General features: G+C 44.0%; 1 protein-coding gene across 16 annotated transcripts in view; it reads right to left on the minus strand.

Moving 5' to 3' along the window:
• The window catches only part of SEC31A (SEC31 homolog A, COPII coat complex component), a 39,320-nt gene that overhangs the window by 17,991 nt on the left and 1,637 nt on the right, over positions 1 to 19,692 (minus strand). For 12 of the 16 annotated variants that reach the window (XM_048303665.1, XM_048303669.1, XM_048303667.1 and 9 more), the window contains exons 4-18: positions 17,585 to 17,783; positions 16,441 to 16,536; positions 14,749 to 14,889; positions 13,592 to 13,734; positions 12,567 to 12,666; positions 11,166 to 11,327; positions 10,839 to 10,991; positions 9,200 to 9,439; positions 8,568 to 8,642; positions 6,478 to 6,528; positions 5,611 to 5,688; positions 3,342 to 3,417; positions 2,543 to 2,721; positions 919 to 1,045; positions 636 to 781 (exon numbers count right to left, since the gene is read on the minus strand). In XM_048303665.1, coding sequence (XP_048159622.1) covers positions 636 to 781; positions 919 to 1,045; positions 2,543 to 2,721; positions 3,342 to 3,417; positions 5,611 to 5,688; positions 6,478 to 6,528; positions 8,568 to 8,642; positions 9,200 to 9,439; positions 10,839 to 10,991; positions 11,166 to 11,327; positions 12,567 to 12,666; positions 13,592 to 13,734; positions 14,749 to 14,889; positions 16,441 to 16,536; positions 17,585 to 17,783 — 1,966 coding nt within the window. The remainder of the gene's footprint in view (positions 1 to 635; positions 782 to 918; positions 1,046 to 2,542; positions 2,722 to 3,341; positions 3,418 to 5,610; positions 5,689 to 6,477; positions 6,529 to 8,567; positions 8,643 to 9,199; positions 9,440 to 10,838; positions 10,992 to 11,165; positions 11,328 to 12,566; positions 12,667 to 13,591; positions 13,735 to 14,748; positions 14,890 to 16,440; positions 16,537 to 17,584; positions 17,784 to 19,692) is intronic. The other 4 variants (XM_048303670.1, XM_048303677.1, XM_048303674.1 and 1 more) reach the window with 1 other exon arrangement.

Below are 19,692 nucleotides of genomic sequence, written 5' to 3' on the forward strand. Positions count from 1 at the left end.
CACATCAGTTCCTTCTATTAACTACACAAGAGTCTCACAGTATCATCAAATAAATACTTTCCAAAACTGGTCCTTCAAAGGCCTTGAACAGATGGAAGAAACTAACATTGTACTATAAAATGAATTATTCCATAACTGCTTCATTCCACTCATCAATCCTATTCCCTCAAGATATCTGCTAGGAGCAATGTTTTTCACTGCTGGAAACCAAGCCTTGTATATGCAAACCCCTAGAGAAAACTCTCATGACAGCCTTCCTACAATTGTCTCTCCAGATTTAAATCTAATTCTTTTGATTTCTTCTCCTGAATTTCCAAAAGTATAGAAGTCCAAGTATTTCCTAACTGCAAAAGATGCAAGCACTGAAAGACCCTTCTTTACCACAACAATAAGTACTACAATTGTTTTTACACAAGTGTATTAGCAGCACCACCCAAAGAACAAGGCAAGCACAAGGGCCGCTGTACTTCCCAACACATTTTCCAGTACCACATTTATGTGTTATTTTTCCAGAAAGGAAAGGCTTGCATCCTGATGTACGTCAGTCAGCAAAGCTCTACACTAGGTAAGTTGATTTAAGAGCCAAATGACTGCAGTCTCTTATTTCCAACATCTTTTTTAAAAGAATTACCAACCTGAAGGGACAAGGGGCTATTTCCATCCTGAACTTTGGTCCAACAAGCAACGAGCTTATCCACGTTGCCGGCACAAATGTAACACAGGCAAGCTTGTGTCTGCAGAACGCTGTCCCCCTCATTTTCCAGCCTGCTACCCAGGAGATCTAGATAAAATATGAATAAAGATGCTGGTGAATCACTCTGGTGATCTCTCCCCACCACTGCTGAAGCTGGGGAAGCAACTGGCCGAGCAAAGCCATGGTACTGCTCCAGAATTAACCAGTCTGTGAAGTATCCTTACCGCAAAGGGCTGTAAACTCGTCTGGCCTGGCATAAGTGAGCACAGCAGCCAAAGCCTCTCTCCAATTCTGCAGGTCACAAGACTGCACAATCTCTTTCCAGTTCTTCGTTACAACTGCAGTGATGAGCTGGAACAGGACAGAGACCACAGTTAGAACCTTGGTAGGATTTCCTCTGTATAATACACAAGATAATTTGGATCTGTTCCAGTGTACTCATCCCCACTGTATCCAGGGTCAGGACAGGTACTGCACTGCAGTTCAATGGCTGCACAACAGCACATTTTACTTAAAAAGGAGTTCAGTGAAAAAAAATCACAGAACAAGCTCAGAGAATATGCAAAGGCCAATTATTTTTGCTACAAAACATACAAGAAAAGAATACACGAATCTCCACAAGCTGTTGCAAACGGTTTTCAACACTATTTTTGCAGACAAAGATAACACACCAAGTACTTAGCTACAAGTCTTCTACACAATGAACGGGGAGAGGTATGGATTTTGTTTGTTAAACTGTTTCATTCAGCTTTAAGCTCTTGGTCTCAAGCTGACCAGCAAGGGGCAGTTGAAAAGGCTGCATAAAGGAAGCAGCAAGTTGGCAGCAATATCAGCCTGAGCTGGGCTGTAGTATCCCTGTCCTCCACCCACCCACCCACCCAGGCTGCCTCTGCACAGCCCTCAGAATGAAATTCCAGTTTCTTTCTTCTCAAACTCTGCCTCCAGTTATTTTGCTTTGGACAAAAGACAGACTTGGCAGCTGTGCTGCTCTTTAGTGAACAAAGCCCTTCTCATGCCAAGACTTCAAGCTCAGAAACAGCTGAACAAGCAGTATGTGGGCAGTTTGGGACCAGAAAAGAAAAAACACCTGAACAACAAATGCAAGATCCTAACTACAAGGTCTGCCAGCTCTTCATAAAAACACCTTTTCCCAAAGGATGAACTACAGTGGAGAAATTCCTTTAAAAGCTGCCACCCTTGCTAAACCAATTGTTCTTTTAAAGCCACTTCTCCTGTTTCAACCTCCTGTCACTACTTTCTCATACTGGTAGCAAAAAACAAAGATTTGCACAAGCAGCATCAGCAACCCCTAGCAGTGCAAAAAGCTGAAAATAACAATAACCAGCTGGCCGTAAGACACTGTCTCCTAGACAAGGGGTGATTAATCTACCCTGGGCATATTTTGCTCTCTCTTCTGTGCATGCAGTAAAACAAAGCATCAGCAAAATCTGTGTAGACCAATCACGGGTAGAAATCAACATGCTGCTGCTGGCCCTGAGCACAGGTCACCTGTGAAAAATGTGACAGAAGGGCAGACTGAAATGTGCCCTGCTTAAGGTATTTGTCTTTATTGTTGAGAATCTGTTAGTGTACACGCAACACAGAGACACTGGAGATGAGATAAAGAATACTCTTGTTCACTGATATTCAGGTGGTGTGCCTCTTCTCCCTTTATCAATGCATTAAAAAAGACTAACAGAAATCCTTCTGCTCCGAGACCTTACAGACTTGAACACTTACTAACATCTGCCAGAAATAAACCTATAACATGGCAAGAAAACTTTTAAGGTGAAAAAGGGAGTTGCCAAAGGCATATGAGCATGTTAGCTCTGACTTGGAAACACATACCCTGGTAATTTTGCTCTGCATCTTGGCAAAGTACTTCTCCTGTGTCCGGGAGAGCAGCTCCTGCCCGCCGGCGATAGCCAGGATGATGGCATCGGCCATGCGGTTGTCGTGCAGGCACAGATCCACTGCGCTTTCAAAGTTCCCCGTCAGCAGAGCCTGTGTGATCAGCCCATCCACATCTGCAAGGAGACAGGGGTGCACTTCCAAATGCTGCCACAAAAGCCACTGAAAGATGCAGCAGCAGGTGACACTGTCTGACTGTACAATGCTGGCACAGCTGTCTGCAAACCAGCCTGCTCCTGGCCAGGTACTTACAGAGGTGCTCACCTTCACCTCCAGCCTCAAACACACAGGGGCACTGTCAAGCATTACTTACCTTGTTGCAGATCAAGTTCCTAGAGGTCTAAATGGCCTCTGAAACAACTACCTGAACAGTGCCATAAAAAGTCTAACCTCGACAGGAGTCAGTAGCTTCTGTGTTACTCAAGATCCCCTGGGAGTTTCTGTATGAACAGCACTTCATGCCTGACCAAGCATGTCGACTTTTATATCAGAAATCACTCAGAGCAGCTGCCATGTCAGCAATAGGGTACACAAGTGCTGTATAACTTCCTTCCTTCCTCAAAAAAGTTGTATTTTCAAGTGCCTTGAGACTGTGTGATAATGCAGTTAGAGGCAAGTAATTACAACCCTTCACAATCTGTGCAGAATTTGCCTTCTCACTGGAACACCAGTATCAACATCAGTACTTATAAATAGCAGTACATACAATGAAATCAATATCAAGGTTTTTTTGTACCTCCACTAACAGAAATGTTAAATGTTGTCTTTGCAGATCCCAAATCTTCAGTTTCTTTTTTATGGTCCTTCAGCGTCTAAGAGAAAGGAAAAGCATGATTTTTGAGATTATGTAAACACTGAGAAATACACACATTTTAAAACCATGCGGCTCTTGCACTGCAAGTTAAATTTAGAACTTCACACTACCAGTCAACTCAGAGATCATTAACTCAGAAGGGAAGGTTATCCCTGTGTGCTAGTTTGGGCAGAGGTGAAGTCACTTTTCTTCAGTATGGGGCTGTGTGATTTGTCCTGGAAACAGTGCTGATAATGAGATGTTGTTGCTTTTGCTGAGCAGCACTTGCACAGCATCAAGGCCTTTTCTACTTCTCATACTGCACCTCCAGTGAGGAGGTGGGGAGTGCATGGGGAAGCTGGGATGAGACACAACCAGGACAGCTGACCCCAAACTGACCCAAGGGATATTCCAGGCCATATGACATCATGCTCAGCATAATACAAAGCTGGAGGAAGAAGAAAGAGGTGGATGTTTGGAGTGGTGGCATTTCTCTTCCTGTCACTGTTACATGTGATGGAGCTCAGCTTTCTTAGGGATGAACACATGCCTGCCCATGGGAAGCAGTGAATTAATTCCTTGCTTTGCTTTACAAAATAAACTTCCTTTATCTCACAAGTACCAGCAGCCAGACACCTGGATCCTGGGTACTAACTTGCACCTGTGCCCATACACACACAGCCCCCTCCGAGCAAAGCTAGAGGTACAAAGAGAAAATCAGAAACCTTTTCTTTCCTCCTCTTTCAATTTTAACCCCTACCAAGAACAGTCTACCATTAATGCTACCTAGGTTCCACTTTGAATTCCAGCTCATCCTTGAAACCCTTTGCACTAGACATACACCCTAGTTTAAATAAGCAAATTACACGTGAACACAAACTTAATTTTCAACACGGAAGTCCAATGTAGCACTCAGTACAGGAGTGCTCAGTGGACAGAGGCTGCTTTTTTTATAAAACTCACCCAGAATTAAGACAGAGACCACTTTGTGCAAGTACTTGGATTTTGGGATTTCAAACAAAACATTTCAATAATAAAAAATAATATCAAGAGGGAAGTCTCTCTCCACCATCAAATTTCACAGCACAGGCTAAGCAGAGTGCAGAGCCTGACCCACAAACTGCCTCCTCTGTCACAAGCCACTGCTCCATACACGAAGGGAGTTCAGGAACACCCTGCTTGTTCAGCTAAATTGAAGGACACAGTCGACCAAAGATAGGCCTTTGGATGGGAAGCAAGTCTGAAACAAGCTTTATGTTGGGCTCATGAAAAGGACACAGTGCCTGGAAAATTTTGTTGTCAGATAACACAGGATGTGTGTTTGGTATCAGTTGAGATCATGTTGTGACTATCACAGGACTAACGTGCCCATCCATTTACTTTACGTATGGGCACACCCTGATGCATCACCAGTGGCTTCAGGCCAGGCTCACAAATATTTAGGTAGGCTAAGGTCATGTTTGGCTGTGAATTCTCTCCTAGAAGAGACATTTGTTATGAGACATCCGATATCTTCATGACTGCATACAGCAAAACCCTTACCCAGTCAGATACACGTGTCTGCCTCTACAGAGCCCAAAGAATTAACAAGCAATCAAGCACCTAACCAAGGAGAGCATTCTGGTTTTGGTGTCCTTAACAGGCTGTTTGTTATGTGGAGTCAAGTGCACCACTCCATCATGAGGAGTGAGCCTTAAACCACTGTCCCATCCCACAGACAGCTGCAGACAGGCACCAAGCACAGGGAGCACAGCTAACAGCCCAAATTCTAACCCAAAAAGGAGACTGAGGGAGTGGGGAAGAATGAAGTTGGCCTGTTCCACAGCAGTACAGTATATTCAGTGCTAGTGACACCTCATAAGGCAGGGGGTGGGTCCTTAGTGCTAATTATAGACCTGTCCCCATATGTAAAACACAGGGCTGAAAACAATGCTGTTCAAATGGTCAGACAGAAGCAGTAGGTGTAGGATCCCAAATGCTGGCATGGTGGAGCACAAACTGCCTGCGATAAACCTGGCTGAACATACTGCCTGAAGCAGATGAAAAAAATCTCAAGTAACTTAACAAGAGACCAGTTTTACCATTCTAAATAACTTTTTGTATTTCTGTATATCCTCAGCAGCAGGAAAAGCCAACAAAATGAAATGCTGTCAAAAGGAACAAAGTAAACAGAGGGGAGGTCAGCAGGGTTAGTCTAGAGGGCAACAGATACCTCTCCCAAGAACTGCTCCTCTGTAGTCTGGCCTTCATCACCCTCGTTTGGCACAGATGCATCAGATTCTGCAGCAGCCTTCAGCAGAGAGAAGACGCCATAAAAATCCACCAGCAAAAGAGGCAGAAGTACTTTGCATTGCAGAGTATAGTCACCTTCCCACCAAACAACAGTTAGAACCAGACTGAAAATCACAGAAATGCATTGGGAATATATGCTTGAGCATCACAAACATGGTAGAGGCCGTTTCCTTGCTCTTTGTAATTACACAGTACCTTGTGCTGTTTTCATCTCAGCTGCCTCAAAACATGCAACAAAAGCCCTCTTCCCCATTAGGCATCTACAGAAGACTCTGAACTGTCTGTGGCACAAAAGCAATGCAGTCCTGCTGTAGACTCAGGCCATTGCAATCACAATGGGCAATGCCTGCACTGTAGTTACCACTCCTGTAGGAAAAGTTACAGGACCACACTCTCAGTCCTGTTTTTGAAGCCTGATGAAGGCAGTGTTCTTGAAATCAGGTGCCAGGCAGCAAGGCTCTGCCCTGTCTCACAGGCAGCACAAAGTGCCACAGTGGGCAAGACATGCAGCAGCAAGGAAAGGTGGAGGGACACCAATGAGACCCCAGATTAAAACCTGTGACTGAGAGCCCTTCATTGGAAAAGGAGGGGAACATCTGAGTGAAAAATAAGTGGCTGGTTTTTTTAAATACCTTCATCCTACTGAATGTAGGAACTTGCCACATGCTGGATTATTTGTGACTTACTTTGGGACAGCTATCAAGTGAAAAGAAAAATGACTCTTACTTTGCAAATTACCATGGCATTATAGAACTAACCACAGAGTTACATACATGCGTTTGCTTACCTCTCCCAAGACACCATCTGCAAGACCTTCTTTATTCAGAGCAGATGTGATCTATAAAACAACATATTGAAGTAAGTACCCTTTTAAAGAGGCACCAAATTCTCAGACTGCAAAACTGGCACACGTAGCTACTATGTTGCTTACACAACACTTAACATGAAATTAAACATTTTAACATAAAACTAAAGCCATTTCCTTTTCCAGCCTGGTGATGGATTTACTGCTAAGATCCCTACACCCCAAGCTCTGATGGAAACAACAGCTGCACTATGCCTTTAAACCTTTAATTGTTAACTCAAGGGCCTCAAACCTCAACTAGAGCTGCTGGAAACCACAGGAAAAAAAAGCAGTATCAGAACATGAAGGACAAAACCCTCTGTCTGCTCTGGTCAGGGAAAACAAAGCAGTGACAATCCTTGTGGAACAGGGAGCCTGTCAGGAAGCTGTGCTTTCAAGCACATCAGGTACATGGCTGTGGACTAGGATTTTCCAAGGTACAAAAGAGTTAAAATGCTCAGCTTCTACTGCTTTGCGAAGCAAGTCGTGACTCCAGATTCAATTAGGGCTCTCAAAGCCAGCAATTTTATGGATAGAGTTTCTATATTATTTCAGCGTCAGGGAGCCTGGGTTTCACATTGCTCCTAAAATTATCTACTGCTTTTGGTATTGTAGGCTTTATTTTACCCTTGTAGGCTGGTTTGTGTAAAGAGCTGAGCCCAAATTGCCAGAGAGAGTTTTCTCTTTCTTTTTTAATCACTGGTTTACAATAAAAATGAGAAATCCAGGACTTGGCTTGCATGAGAATCACAGGTTTTAAGACTATAACCCACCCTCCCATGTTCCTAACAGCTTATTACAAGAAGCTGAAATCTGTGATCCCTGTTTTACTTTCCTAATGCTACCAGTAACAGGAAAACCAAGTTGTGATTTAGTGAGCTTTTCATCTGGGTATCACAAACTTTCAGATGACCTGTACTGTGTTGCTTCTTGACACTGTAGAAAGCATGGACTCAACTTCTATGGGGAATGTTTTTAGAAAACAGCTCATAAAAACAGGGCATTGTAGCTCCTCTCATCTGTTTCTCAAATACTGAAATAATGGTGTAGGCCTGGCATTCCAGGCCACCCAGTTCAGCTGTGCCCATTTTCCCAGCTTCTCCCCATGCACAGGGCATATCAAACCCAGAGCAACAGCAAGCAGTGGGCTTCAATCTCATGAGGTCACTCTGCAGAACCACTACTAAATTTCAACTGGATTTTCTAATTGAAAGCTGCTTCTCAAAAACAGGGTTACCCTTGCTGTGCTTGCCTTTGCACAAATATTTAGAAGCTGAGGACAAACTGTTATCAAAACCATGATTTTTTTCCATAATCATATTAATTTTGCCCTGAAGGACATTTAATTCATGAGCACAATGACACTTTAATGGAGTCAATCTTGGAAAATAAAAACAGTTTAATATAATGAAAATGAGTCAAATGTTAAAATGAAATACTAGATAGTTCCTGGGTAGACAACTGAAAGCAACGAAGAGCCAAAAGGCACAGCAGGTAACTCCCTGTAACACTGAGTAAAAACCTTCCAACTGGGAAGAAAGGTCTATAATGATGTGCAAATTGCTTCCTGGTAATCCAAATTTTGCTTTTCCAAATGTAACCACATTTGACCTTTGGGGTTGGCTTTTTTTCTTTTTCTTTCAAAAATGAATGATGCCTCCCACAAGCAAAAAAGACTACCCCAGGTTTTCCTAGTTAATGATAGCCTGAAAACTGCTTACGTGTTCTTCAACCAGAAAGCCTAAAAGCATATCCCATTCCAGATGCTAGAGCAGAAGGATGTCACATGGCAAAGTTACACGACTAGCCTGAATCAATAAATATCAAAGCTTCTTGAGGGGTGAGAATTTCAAATCAACTATGTACAGTCAGATGCAGACATCTCTGAAGTCTGTTGCCTGCTCTGACATTTCCATTGAACATCCGTATTACAAGAAGACACAACTAATGAAAAAACCCAACAGAGTAAACTGTTTTCTGTAAGAATGCTGAAGTTACTCAGAAGTTATTTATCTCACATATCACACATTTACCTTCTTCCTCAGATCATCCTTCCTGTATCCTAAGAGCTCGAGGTACTTAACACGTGAATCTTCTTCGAAGTTCACCTTTAAAAAGTTAAAGGCCATATTGCAACTTACAACTTTTCATTTTCTCCCTCACTGGCACAAATGACTCAGTGAGATTCACTGACTGAGTAGACTGAATGTAATAAAGAGAACTGCAAAAGTCTTCAGTGACTTGGGCAACTGAGCAGGTGGGCAAGGCTTCCATCTGGTTATTGTAGGTGAATAATCTGTTTATCTGCTTCACTTGGAAACCTCTAAATGCTCGGAGTGAGCAGTGAAAAGCCCATCTAAAGCTATCCCAAAGCTTTAATCCTTCTCACTAGCTCCCTGTACAAGTATGTGCTGATGGGGGATATCAAAAACCATGGGATACCTTCACCCACACCTTTGCTTTGCCATGACTTCTCACAAACACCCCTGACCCTGAGGACCCTCCCTCTTCTGGTGGGCCCCCTCCAGTGACCTGGCTTATGGGCACTATTCCCACAGCCTGCAGCTTTTGGTTCCCAGCATCTCTTCTGCTAAATGTGCAGAAGGAACCACGTCCTGGCTTTCCCAGTCAGTGGGGAACTCCCAAAGGGCTGTTACCCTATTACCTTTAAGAAGGCCCACACGTTCCTCTCAAAGTCAGCCAGGGCCATGTCGATTTTCTTCTGACAGTAGCTGACAAAGCCCTCGGACTGCACAGCCTCCTGCAGCTGGTTTGAGCGGGCCAGGAACTCCTTCTCTGTGACAACCTGGCTCACGTAGACATGGGGATGCTGCTGCTGCTGCTGCTCCATGCCCGGCTGCTGTGGAGACTTGGAATTCTCAAACGTCACCAGCTTGCCTCCAAACTGGAATTGAAGCACACACGCAGTATGTGAAAAGTATACAGCAGGGAAGCAAGCATGAAAATGTGTTTTATGTGACATATATATGCTTATTGCCCAATAACTGAACACTCCTGACATCTGCTCATTGATTTGTCCCCCCCCCCCCCCAATATTTCTATGCATATAAGGAGCTTGTGGGATAAGTAGGTTCACATTTAATAAGATTTATAAGCACAGCCATTCCTGTGCCTGTGTTTTTCTCAGGCAAAAGACTGACCAGAAACTGAGAGCTAGAGCCATGGATTTATAGAGTACCCAGCATCAGTGAAGTATCTTGTGATACTGCAATGCAATTATCAAAGAAACCTATGCATCATTAAGTAAACGCTCAAGCATGATGTCTGCCCTGCTCTTGCCAGGCTGTTTAGCAGTTGAAATCCTACTGAGAGATAGGCAGTAAGTTGTGACAACATTTGAAGAGGTAAAATCAACACAAGAAAATAATTAGGAGGGGCTTATGATATTATTTCATTCTGTAGCTCAAAGTTAATTTACACAGGCCAGTCCAGTAAAATCTGCCTTAAAAAAAAGGCAAAAGCCTAGCCAGGAAAAAGACTGACACCTGGCTCCTAGAAAACCAGGACAAATAAGGGAAAAAACAACATCATAAAATGACACATCAGTCAGTGGCTAGGCAACATCACGTCTGACAGGAGAAAACTGCATTTAATTTGTGCATCAGATTGTGAATAAGCAGACATACAAGGCTGAAAATTGAGAAGTATTTCAGCAGAGAAATCAATTTCAAATGGACAGGCTAAAATCTCCAGAAGATCCCAAATAAATGGCCTGTGAGTTTAGAAAATAAGCCAAAAGTGGAGCCAAAGAGCAGATGACTGCAAAAAGCGGCGCTTGCCATGCCCTCACCTGGCTCCTCTGCAAATCAACTGGCCATGGAGGAACTCAGCCTTGTGCTGCGACAGCAACTCCTGCTCCCTTGATCAGAGCTAACCTGAGTGTTCTCCACCACACTGACTCACATGAGTGAGGTCTGAAGCTGTGAAGTCTCAGATACTTGCCCAGTTTGGTCTCATTCCCCCCTCCCATTCCCTCCCATGTATATTTGTTTACTCCAAAGCAAGCACTGCACAGAAATAAAAGCGAAGCCCTAATGCCAAAACACAGACTAACAAATGCCTGTTGGCAATGTTTCTTTTCCCCAAGCATTTTGGTCAGGCTTTTGCTGCCCCCAATGCCCTGTCTGGAAGCTGCCCCGAGCATGTCCCACTATGGTGACAAACAGGAAGTTCTCCCAAGGTGGAGCACCACACTGAACTCCCCCCTTCCTAAGGGGTTTAGCAGGTGCCAGCTATCTCCCTACCTGCCTGGCCAACCCTGCCCATCCCTGTCTCCCCCTTACCGAGAAGGACGCTCCCATGGGTCGCCGAATCCACTTGGGTGGTTTCTTCAGAGGCAACACCACACTCTGTGGGGCAGTCTGCTGGGGAAGCTGCAGGGGAGGCAGGGGCTGGCCAGTGCCAAAGGGATCAAGGTTCCCAAAAGACGAGGAGAGCTTTAATAACACAAGGGGGAAAAAACAGAAGTGACATTTCTCTTATGAGCTAAACATTTATTTGTGCTGAAGTGGTACTCCTGCAAGCAGGGCTGCAGACAGCCGCTGAAGACTTCCCATGGTTTGTCCCCCCACCCTTTCTGTCCCTATTCTTAGCTGAACAATTTTCAACACCTGGTCAACTTGCTTCTGCCTCAAGCCATCGGTGCTGCCGCCCATGATGGAGTAGACACTGATGCGCCCGTCGAAGGAGGCCGCAGACATGACAGCAGGGTTCCTCGGGCACCACTGGATATCAAAGCACCACTGTGTGTTCGTGGGCAGCTCGTACAGCACCTGGGGAGCAAAACCAAGCCCAACCAATCAGAGCTTTCCTGGAGCACCCTGCCACATAGCAGCTATCCTCCCGTCTGCCCTGAGACTGGTTTGCTCTTGCTGCTCCCCAGCAGTCTCCACATCACCGTACACACTAACAGCGGGCAAAGCCTGATGATCCCCAAACAGCTGAATGTCACACACCACTGCTTCATTTCCTTCTCCTCCCATTAAATCTTCTCTTTAATCTACACAGGACAAATGATGCAGGTGGAGTGTATCTGTGCTGTCCCACTGAGAGCTGTGAGCTGCTGACATTCATGCTAACTTATTCAAAGCTGATTTAGGTATCCCCACACACTACATGCAGTAAGTCTGTTTTCACAGGAAAACTGAAAAAGGTAAAACCTGCACCCTGGGCAGACAGCCTCTTGTGCCCTGGAACAGATAAGCCCCCCTTACAGCAGACATTTAACCATAAATGAGGAGAAAGTCAAAGAACAAAACACTAACTGTCAGCAAAATGCTGTCTCCCAGGAAACTGGTTTTATTTTTAATAAAAACATGCAGCATGATTCAACCACATGTAAAAGCTTCGGAACAGCACAGGATCCAGCTCAGATAACTCATTTACCACTGTACAGCTTTTGCACTTCTGGGCCAGTGTCTGAATTTTAGAAACACTTCCCACTCCACAATTGTTGCCCACTGGAGGCAAGGATCCCTCCAGCACGTCTGAAGCACTTCTCATGGTCTAGGGACAAACACTGTCTGAAAAACAGATCTGCATTCTCATTGAAAGGTATCCCCAGGCTCAAAAGGGTGGGGTGGGAACACATTTGAGTGGCTTTCACTGATCTGCCACTATTATGGCAACCTACAAAATTCCTCCTGTCTGGATAAAGTTCTTACAGAAGGAAAAAGGCAACTACAACAATGATCCAGCCACACTGGACCCAAAACAAAAGAGTAGGAAGCATATACTTAGTTTAAGTGGAGCCATTTCCATCTCTTATAATGAACAGGGACATCACTACTCGGTAAGAGAGAAGCAGCAAGGACAAATGTGTAATATTGACAATACCAGGAAGGAATCCTGCACCACCAGAACACACTCAGAAAACACATATAGCAATAGGATAGGGAGAAACTTCCCACAGAAGCATCATTCCTAGGAATGCAAGCACAGGAACACATACGTGCTTTGCTACCTCTGAGCGGAGATTTTTGGGGTTTTTGTAAGTGGCATGTATACAATACCTCGCCTGTGTTAGGGTTGGAGCAGAGAATTTTAGCATCCTTCCCACAGCTAAGTAGCAGCTCTGGATCTGCCATACTCCAAGCAATGGCCAATATACCCCTGCATGAAAAGCCACAACCAAAAGAAGCTTAATGTAAATGCAAAATGGTGATAAATAAAGCATATTTATAAGTTCAGCATCCCACATCTAAATGCCCTCTCCACCCCTTCCTCTTACAGGGGGAGGAATTTTTCAATGTTATCAGCCCTTGTTTTGTTGAAATAGATGGTTTCTATTTTCTGCATGAAAAAGTATAAAGATGCAGCCATTGTATCTGAAAATTAAATGCAGTATTCATGTGGGAGAACTTGGGCATTAGTGTAACAATATGGTTTGTTTGCCTGCAGTGTCACTAATATCCAGTGTGCAAACCCATAGGTAAGATCAATGACTAGAGATTTATCAGCTTTTTATTAACAAGAGATTCAAGTCAGCAGAACCCACTGGCAGCTGTTTTGGTAGAAGCCACAACACTGTTCTCCCTCCTTAAATCAAGCATTGGATTTGAGCAATAAGGAAGGTTTTATCAGCAATAAAGGAGGGACAAGAGTTTAACAAAATCATCCACTATGCCCAAAATTAAGGCACTTAGGGGACTGAGGAGCAGAGAAATGGTGCAAACCCACACATGAGGATGTGCCTGGGTGCACCTTTAGTACATTATTCAGGCAAAATCAACTACCATTAACTCTTTTTACCTTAGCTTCCTCTTCTTAAACTCAGAAACAAACTAGTAGCTTCACTGTTTCAGCAGCGCGGTGAGTTTATTTAGTTATTTAATTTTGGGACCTGTTCCCTTCAAAGTACCAAGTTCCAAAAAGGCAAGTCTTTCATGGCACAGCATATAGCACTGCCTGCTGCTGAAACTGCCCCCTTAACCAAGCCTTCCTTCACAGAGGACAGCAGGAAGTGAGATGTACAAACCAGGACAGCCACCAGCAGTGCAAACACCATGGAGCACACCACGCTATGCAAGACTCGTACCTTGTGTGGCTCTCCAGAACACGAAGTGGCGAGGAGGCAAATCTGAGGTCCCACATCTGAATAACAGGCAGCCTGTCATCCTCTGAGGCCAAAATCATCTGGGTGGCAACTTCAGGGTGCCACGCCAAGCCTGAGCAGTGCATCTAAGGGGCGACATCGGGCCAAAGCATCACATAACTAAGCAGCACTAAAAGAAAAAGGAAGCTAGACCAAATATGTCTGTGTGCATGGTAAAACACCGTTGTGAGGGAATTTGTAGCTGTGTTTCTGGGCATTATTTCTGACTGCATTCAGCGTGGATATTTCTCCTTAATCCTGTGAATGAGGACACTTGCAGTTAGGTTTCCCAAGGTCCTCTCAGAGAGATTACATTGAGCTGACTTTTTCACGGTCCTACATTTTAATGTGAGAAAACAGTAAAGTCCACCATATAAACCTTTTCCTCTACTACTTTTATTGATATTTTAATAAAAGCCAACATTAGGCAGAGGCTATTGTCATGAGAACATTGTATCACAGGACTACCATCACATGATGAAGACGGCCTACTGTGCTGCTGTTATGTCAGGCAACAAACACATAAAACACTGAGTTACACACTTTATCAAAATAAGAGTGCTGTGACGAAAGAGCTACTTCACAACCACCCAGCAACTTTCATTTTTAACCCTTGCTGTATCTTTGAAGTGTTTTATAGGGATATTCTATTTAAAATAATACAAAATTATACAAATATGTCACTCTCAACAAGCTGAACAGGCTCTTTTTTACATTTAACACTGCCTAAAGTGACGGCATGGTGGTTGTAACTACAGGAGGCAGCGCCCCTGTAACCTGCTCAATGCCACACTTCTCTGTGCCAAAATCAATAAAAGTCTTTCTGTGGTAGCCCCAAACAGATCAGTAAGGGCTTTCTCAAAATTAAATCATCACTCTGATAGGATATCTGAGTGCCTTGCCTTGCTTCCGTCTGCATCTGGCTATTTTAATTTATAATGCTGACAATCCCTCTTGCATAAACATATTCTCAAGAGCAAACTGGGCCAGGCACCAGTGTCTCTGTCACAGAAGAAGGGGTGCCATGACCCATCCCCACACATCCAGAAGCACCCCACACCTCTCTGCAAGCACCCCAGCAGCTGCAGGAGAGAACTCACCCTGTTGTTGTGGTCACTGACTTTGATGATGGGCTCGTTCTTCCTGAGATCCCACACGGTGGCTCGGCCACTGGGGCTGGCGGATGCCAGGATGTGCTGGACTTGCCTGTTCCATGCAATGCAGCTGATGTCCTCCAGAGGCTGCCACACACACAACAGCCTGTCACAACTCCGCCACACTGAAGACTCAACCCCTGTTATTTTCAGGCTTTGCTAAGTGAGAAATCTGCAAGGAGACTGTCCCGTGTACTGGGTGTGTTCTGGCTTCTTTTCTACACATGCTGTAGGGTACAACACCTGAAAACACTGATTTATAAGCTGCTAGAATTTCTCCGTGAAGTTATTTTCTGCTTTACAGTACTACACGCTAGTTACTGAATCAAGACTAAGCACAACTGTCTTCAAGAACACAAAATTACTCCATGAAAGTATATCCAGACATATGAACTGCTCTTTTGTCTTGGACTACTAGGTTTTGATTCAGAAAAAAAAAAGTTTGCTTGCAGGAATTCCATGGGTTTTTTTTATTCTCCCCAATGCTTATTTTTAGACTAAAAATTAAAAGCAGTATTAACCCAGCCCTTTTTGTCCTATTATTTCTAGTTGTCATTATGCATATGGACTAAAAAGATATCTCAGCCTAAAAAAATCACTATTAGACATAAAAAGTCTTTTACAGGGATCTCTAAGGTGAGCATTCTCTCAGATGCCTACGTGTTAATAATGACTTGAACTAAACAAAGTAACCAAACTCACAGAGTTTAAACTAAAAATCTTCAAACCGAAGATTACTTCTCATCCCATTTGCATACTTTATTATCTCCAAATTATCATGCAGTAATAAACACATTTTCCAGTAACCATGAACTTCTGTGGAATTTTGTAACAGCTACAAAAGGGTACTTGCATTGAAACAACTTCCTCCCATTCTTCCATTTCCTTCACAAGGCACAAAGCACAGAAGACTATTGTTCTTCCCCACAGATCATCTTTAAGAGACACAGGCTAAACACTGGGCCTTGAGTACAGCAATTAAACCACTCCCTGAAACCCACCAAGGTAACTGCAAAACCTACTGCCTCACGATGTGACTTCTCAGTAGCTGCTTTTTATCTTCCTCCTGTTTTCCTCTGTGTACCTGCACCATCTTCAGGTTTGTGCATGCAGTGAAACATGCATAGGAAGACTAAAAGACATCTAACGGCTATGGTACTTGAAAAGCAGCGTAACGTGAGAGACTCGGCTTGTTGCTTGATAAAACACAACATTTCTCAAAGACTAAGGGGACACTACAGCTTTCCATGGCCAAATACAATTTCTTAACAAAAAACTGCCACATGAAGACATGGCTGGCTTGTGCAGCCAGCCAAAACTGCAGGTCAGTTGTGGATAAACAAGACAGCACATCCAGGGTTGCTGCAGGGGAAGCAGAGCACACACTTATTGCATGGACCTGTGCACACTTGCACTTACAGGCACAGCTAGGACACTGCTCTCCAGGGGCTGCAAAACTAGCAGCATCCAGTCACCCTCATGTGCAGCTACTACCCAAGTTAGACTTCAAGAGGCTTCTCCACCTCCTTTCCCTTGAGACGGCTTTAAAACTGCAAATTTCAATCAGCTCTCACTTAACTGCCATACATCTTTTTCATGAGTCTGCTCTGGAGAACTTTATAAACACAAATCTGGTACCTGTGTCTTCACTCCTGGTGTCATTGGTGTGGCAAAGTTGTTCAAGTCCCAGATATAGATTTCAGACTCATTAGCACCAGAGGCCACCAGATTAGTCTGTAAGAAACATTAATAGATATTAAGAGTATTTTCAGCATCAGCTTTCCCAGTCTTAGCTGCTGGGAGGCATCAGATCTGCAGGACTCTGAATTTCCCTTATCAGCTCAGAATATAGGGAAAGATACAGGGAAAATAGGGCAGAGGAGGAAGTGGTGCTGCAGATACGGCCACCACAGAGCTTTGCTCTGGACAGTGTGGCATTCCTGCCCTGCCCACAGTGAGTGCAGCCATCCAGAGCAATCCTGTATCTGGGATGCAAAAGTCCAGGCAGGGCAACGTGAGCCAAGGCCACCAAGTGCCCTTTGGTCACATTTTGTGGCTGATGACAGGCAGGTCCTGAGTTCATAATGGGCAGATTCAGAGAGGACACAGTGAACACAGTACAGCCTTGCTGGAAGCAAGTGTGCAGGGACAGAAGTGTTATTTAGGAACAAATCCAACTGAATTCTCACACAGCTGGTGGCAACAAGAAAAAACCAACACGCTGTATCTAGAGAGAAGTTCATTGGTGATGTGGGAAGGATTGTTGGTTTTGAGAGCCCTTCTGCTAAAGAGGCCACATGGTTGTGTTTCCTTGTTGTCTCCTCTTCCCAAACAACAATACTTAGAAGTCTTGAAGATAGGTCCTTCCCAATCCCCAGAGGAGATAGCTGAAAACTGATCTCACCAGGAATATGAATGAGAGCATGTAACTAGTCCCTGTGTGATTGGCACAATGCACAGAAGCTAAGAGAGGAGACTGACTAAAGACACCCTGAAGAACCCCTCTACTTCCCACATAGCAGAGCTAAAAAGATCAACTAAATTGATGAGGTAAACTGATGAGGGGAAGGAATGAACCAAACACCTCAGGCACTTTCAGTCCCCATCCTGAAATGCCAGTAATGGGACAGGTTTTTCCTACTAAATACAAACAGACCCTCAAACACTAAATACCGTTCATGCTTTTCAGGGGACAGGAAGCAGCAGAAACATCTGAGGTCACAATCAAGATAAGCCACTCCTCTATTGATGGTATGTTAAGAGGAACAGCAGAAAAACCAACCTGGAACATGTTGACATCGAGAGCTCTCACTGGTCCCGTGTGCTTGTCTTTCTGGGCGATTATTACCTCAGCCTCTCCATCTATGATTTTGGCTGGGTCGTACAGAATGACATTTCCATTTTCACCCCCAGCAATCAAGACTCCAGACACTCTGTCCCCTGAGCTCATGCTGTGAGGGCCCCAGATCAGCCTGTGGTACCTGTAAGACACAGAGGTCCCCACAGTTTAGAACCATCCACCACCAGCTTCCCATAGGCTGATACATCCCATTTTTCCTCACCCCAGCTAAAGTCAGAGAAAAGGACTGCCTGCATTTCTTCCTAAGGACAAGTCTCTGCACTTACAACACCTTCTATCAGAAAGGCATGCCCCAATTCTGCTCATAAACAAGAGGCATGACATGCACAACCAATAACCCATAAACTGATAACATCTCTAATGTCCTGGCTGCAAAATCAGGTAAGGAGTAATCAAAGTAAGGGCTGTAAGCCCATCCAGCCACAGCCTAGAGAAAAACCTCTGTTATTTGCAAGCAGCTTCATACAGGAGAAGAAACAGGTGAAACTAGAAAAATTCCGTATCTGTGCTTTTGGATGTACAAGTGTTTTGTCTGCCATACCAGGGGCTCAGCACATGGTTTACTCACCTCACAAACACATCTCTTGGACCACAGCCTGTTTTCAGGTTAAATCATGAGGAATCAAACATACTTCCAAAAATCAAGAACTTTTACACTATTGTGTCCATCTGTAAATACTCAAATTCCCTTCAACTCAATTAACTTCCTGCATAAGCAAAACGGGATTCCTGTGCCATGCAAAGAATGAATATCTTCCACATAAAATGACACAGCCACCTATCAGCTCTTATGCAAGCAGAAAGCAAACCCACATTGACTGGAAGGTGGCAAGGAGCTACCTTAGCATTCACTGTAATATAATTAATCTCTTTGTTATCTCTGGGCAATCTTCAAGTGATTTCTTTAAACCACAGCAACTTTAGCACAGTAAGATAAATACTGCAGAAAGCTACCCAAAGAGCGTATGCTGGGTGAGAAATACCGTGACAGCCAAGTGCTCAGGCTCCCAGTGTTGAGAATACAGCAGGGGTTCACCAAAGAATGGTGCTACGAATGGAAATTGGTCTGTGATATCAGACAGACCCATTCCTGGGCATGATTTTTATGCTTCTGCACCTAACGATACAAGTTTACGAGAAATTAAGTGACTGACAGGGTTGTCCAGGCACCACCAGCAAGACTGAACAGGACTTAAGATAACCCAAAATGAAGGCAGGAAACGGTGAGGAACAAAACCCAAAATTTAACTGTGCAATTACTTTTCTCTTGCCCTTTACTCTTTCCAAGATAAAGTAAGGTTCTATAAAAGCAGCTCAAAGCTTTCCTGGGAGGGCAATTAAGGACTTAATCTTTTGTGGGTCTAACCACCAGGACATTTTCATTAGCTGAAAACCAAAATATAACCTGATGTATACACTGCTATCTAATCTTTAATTAAAAACAAACAAACAACCAACCCTCAACCTCCTTTTTAATGCATTTTCTGGGGCAAAGTCAAATCCTCATGTTGCTGGTCAAGGGAGTTATTTTACAAGGAGCACTGCATCCTGGCTGTAAGGAGTGCTTCTAGAAATCCAGTAAGCAAATAGCAAGTCTTGAAGAATCTCAGTTATAGCTAAAACAAGGCAGAACAATGAAACTCAAGGATCCAACACTGCGTCCTGCTCTAAGCAGGTCAGTAGGACATGTTGACATCAGCTCTGCTCCCAGAGCAGGGCATTTAAAAAGGGACTGTGGCTGTTGCAGCTCTGCCAGAGAGCTGCTGCAAGTGCTGCTGAGATGGAAACTGGATGCGCTGATGCTAACAATATTTGTCTGGATAAGCACATGGTAAGGAACTAACAGCCAAGTGGAGCTGTGCAGCCAGGAATTTGGCTTCCCAGCTGTGGAAACACACACAACATGACCCAAGTTAGTCATGGTACAGGAGTCCCCCTGAAATACCTATTTACAAACAGGATGGCGCAATATGAAAAGTTCCTAGCACATTTTCACTATTTCACATTTTCTTCTGTTCTCTTGTGAATCC

The sequence above is a fragment of the Corvus hawaiiensis genome, chromosome 5 (assembly GCF_020740725.1).
Source record: "Corvus hawaiiensis isolate bCorHaw1 chromosome 5, bCorHaw1.pri.cur, whole genome shotgun sequence".
Taxonomy (NCBI): domain Eukaryota; kingdom Metazoa; phylum Chordata; class Aves; order Passeriformes; family Corvidae; genus Corvus; species Corvus hawaiiensis.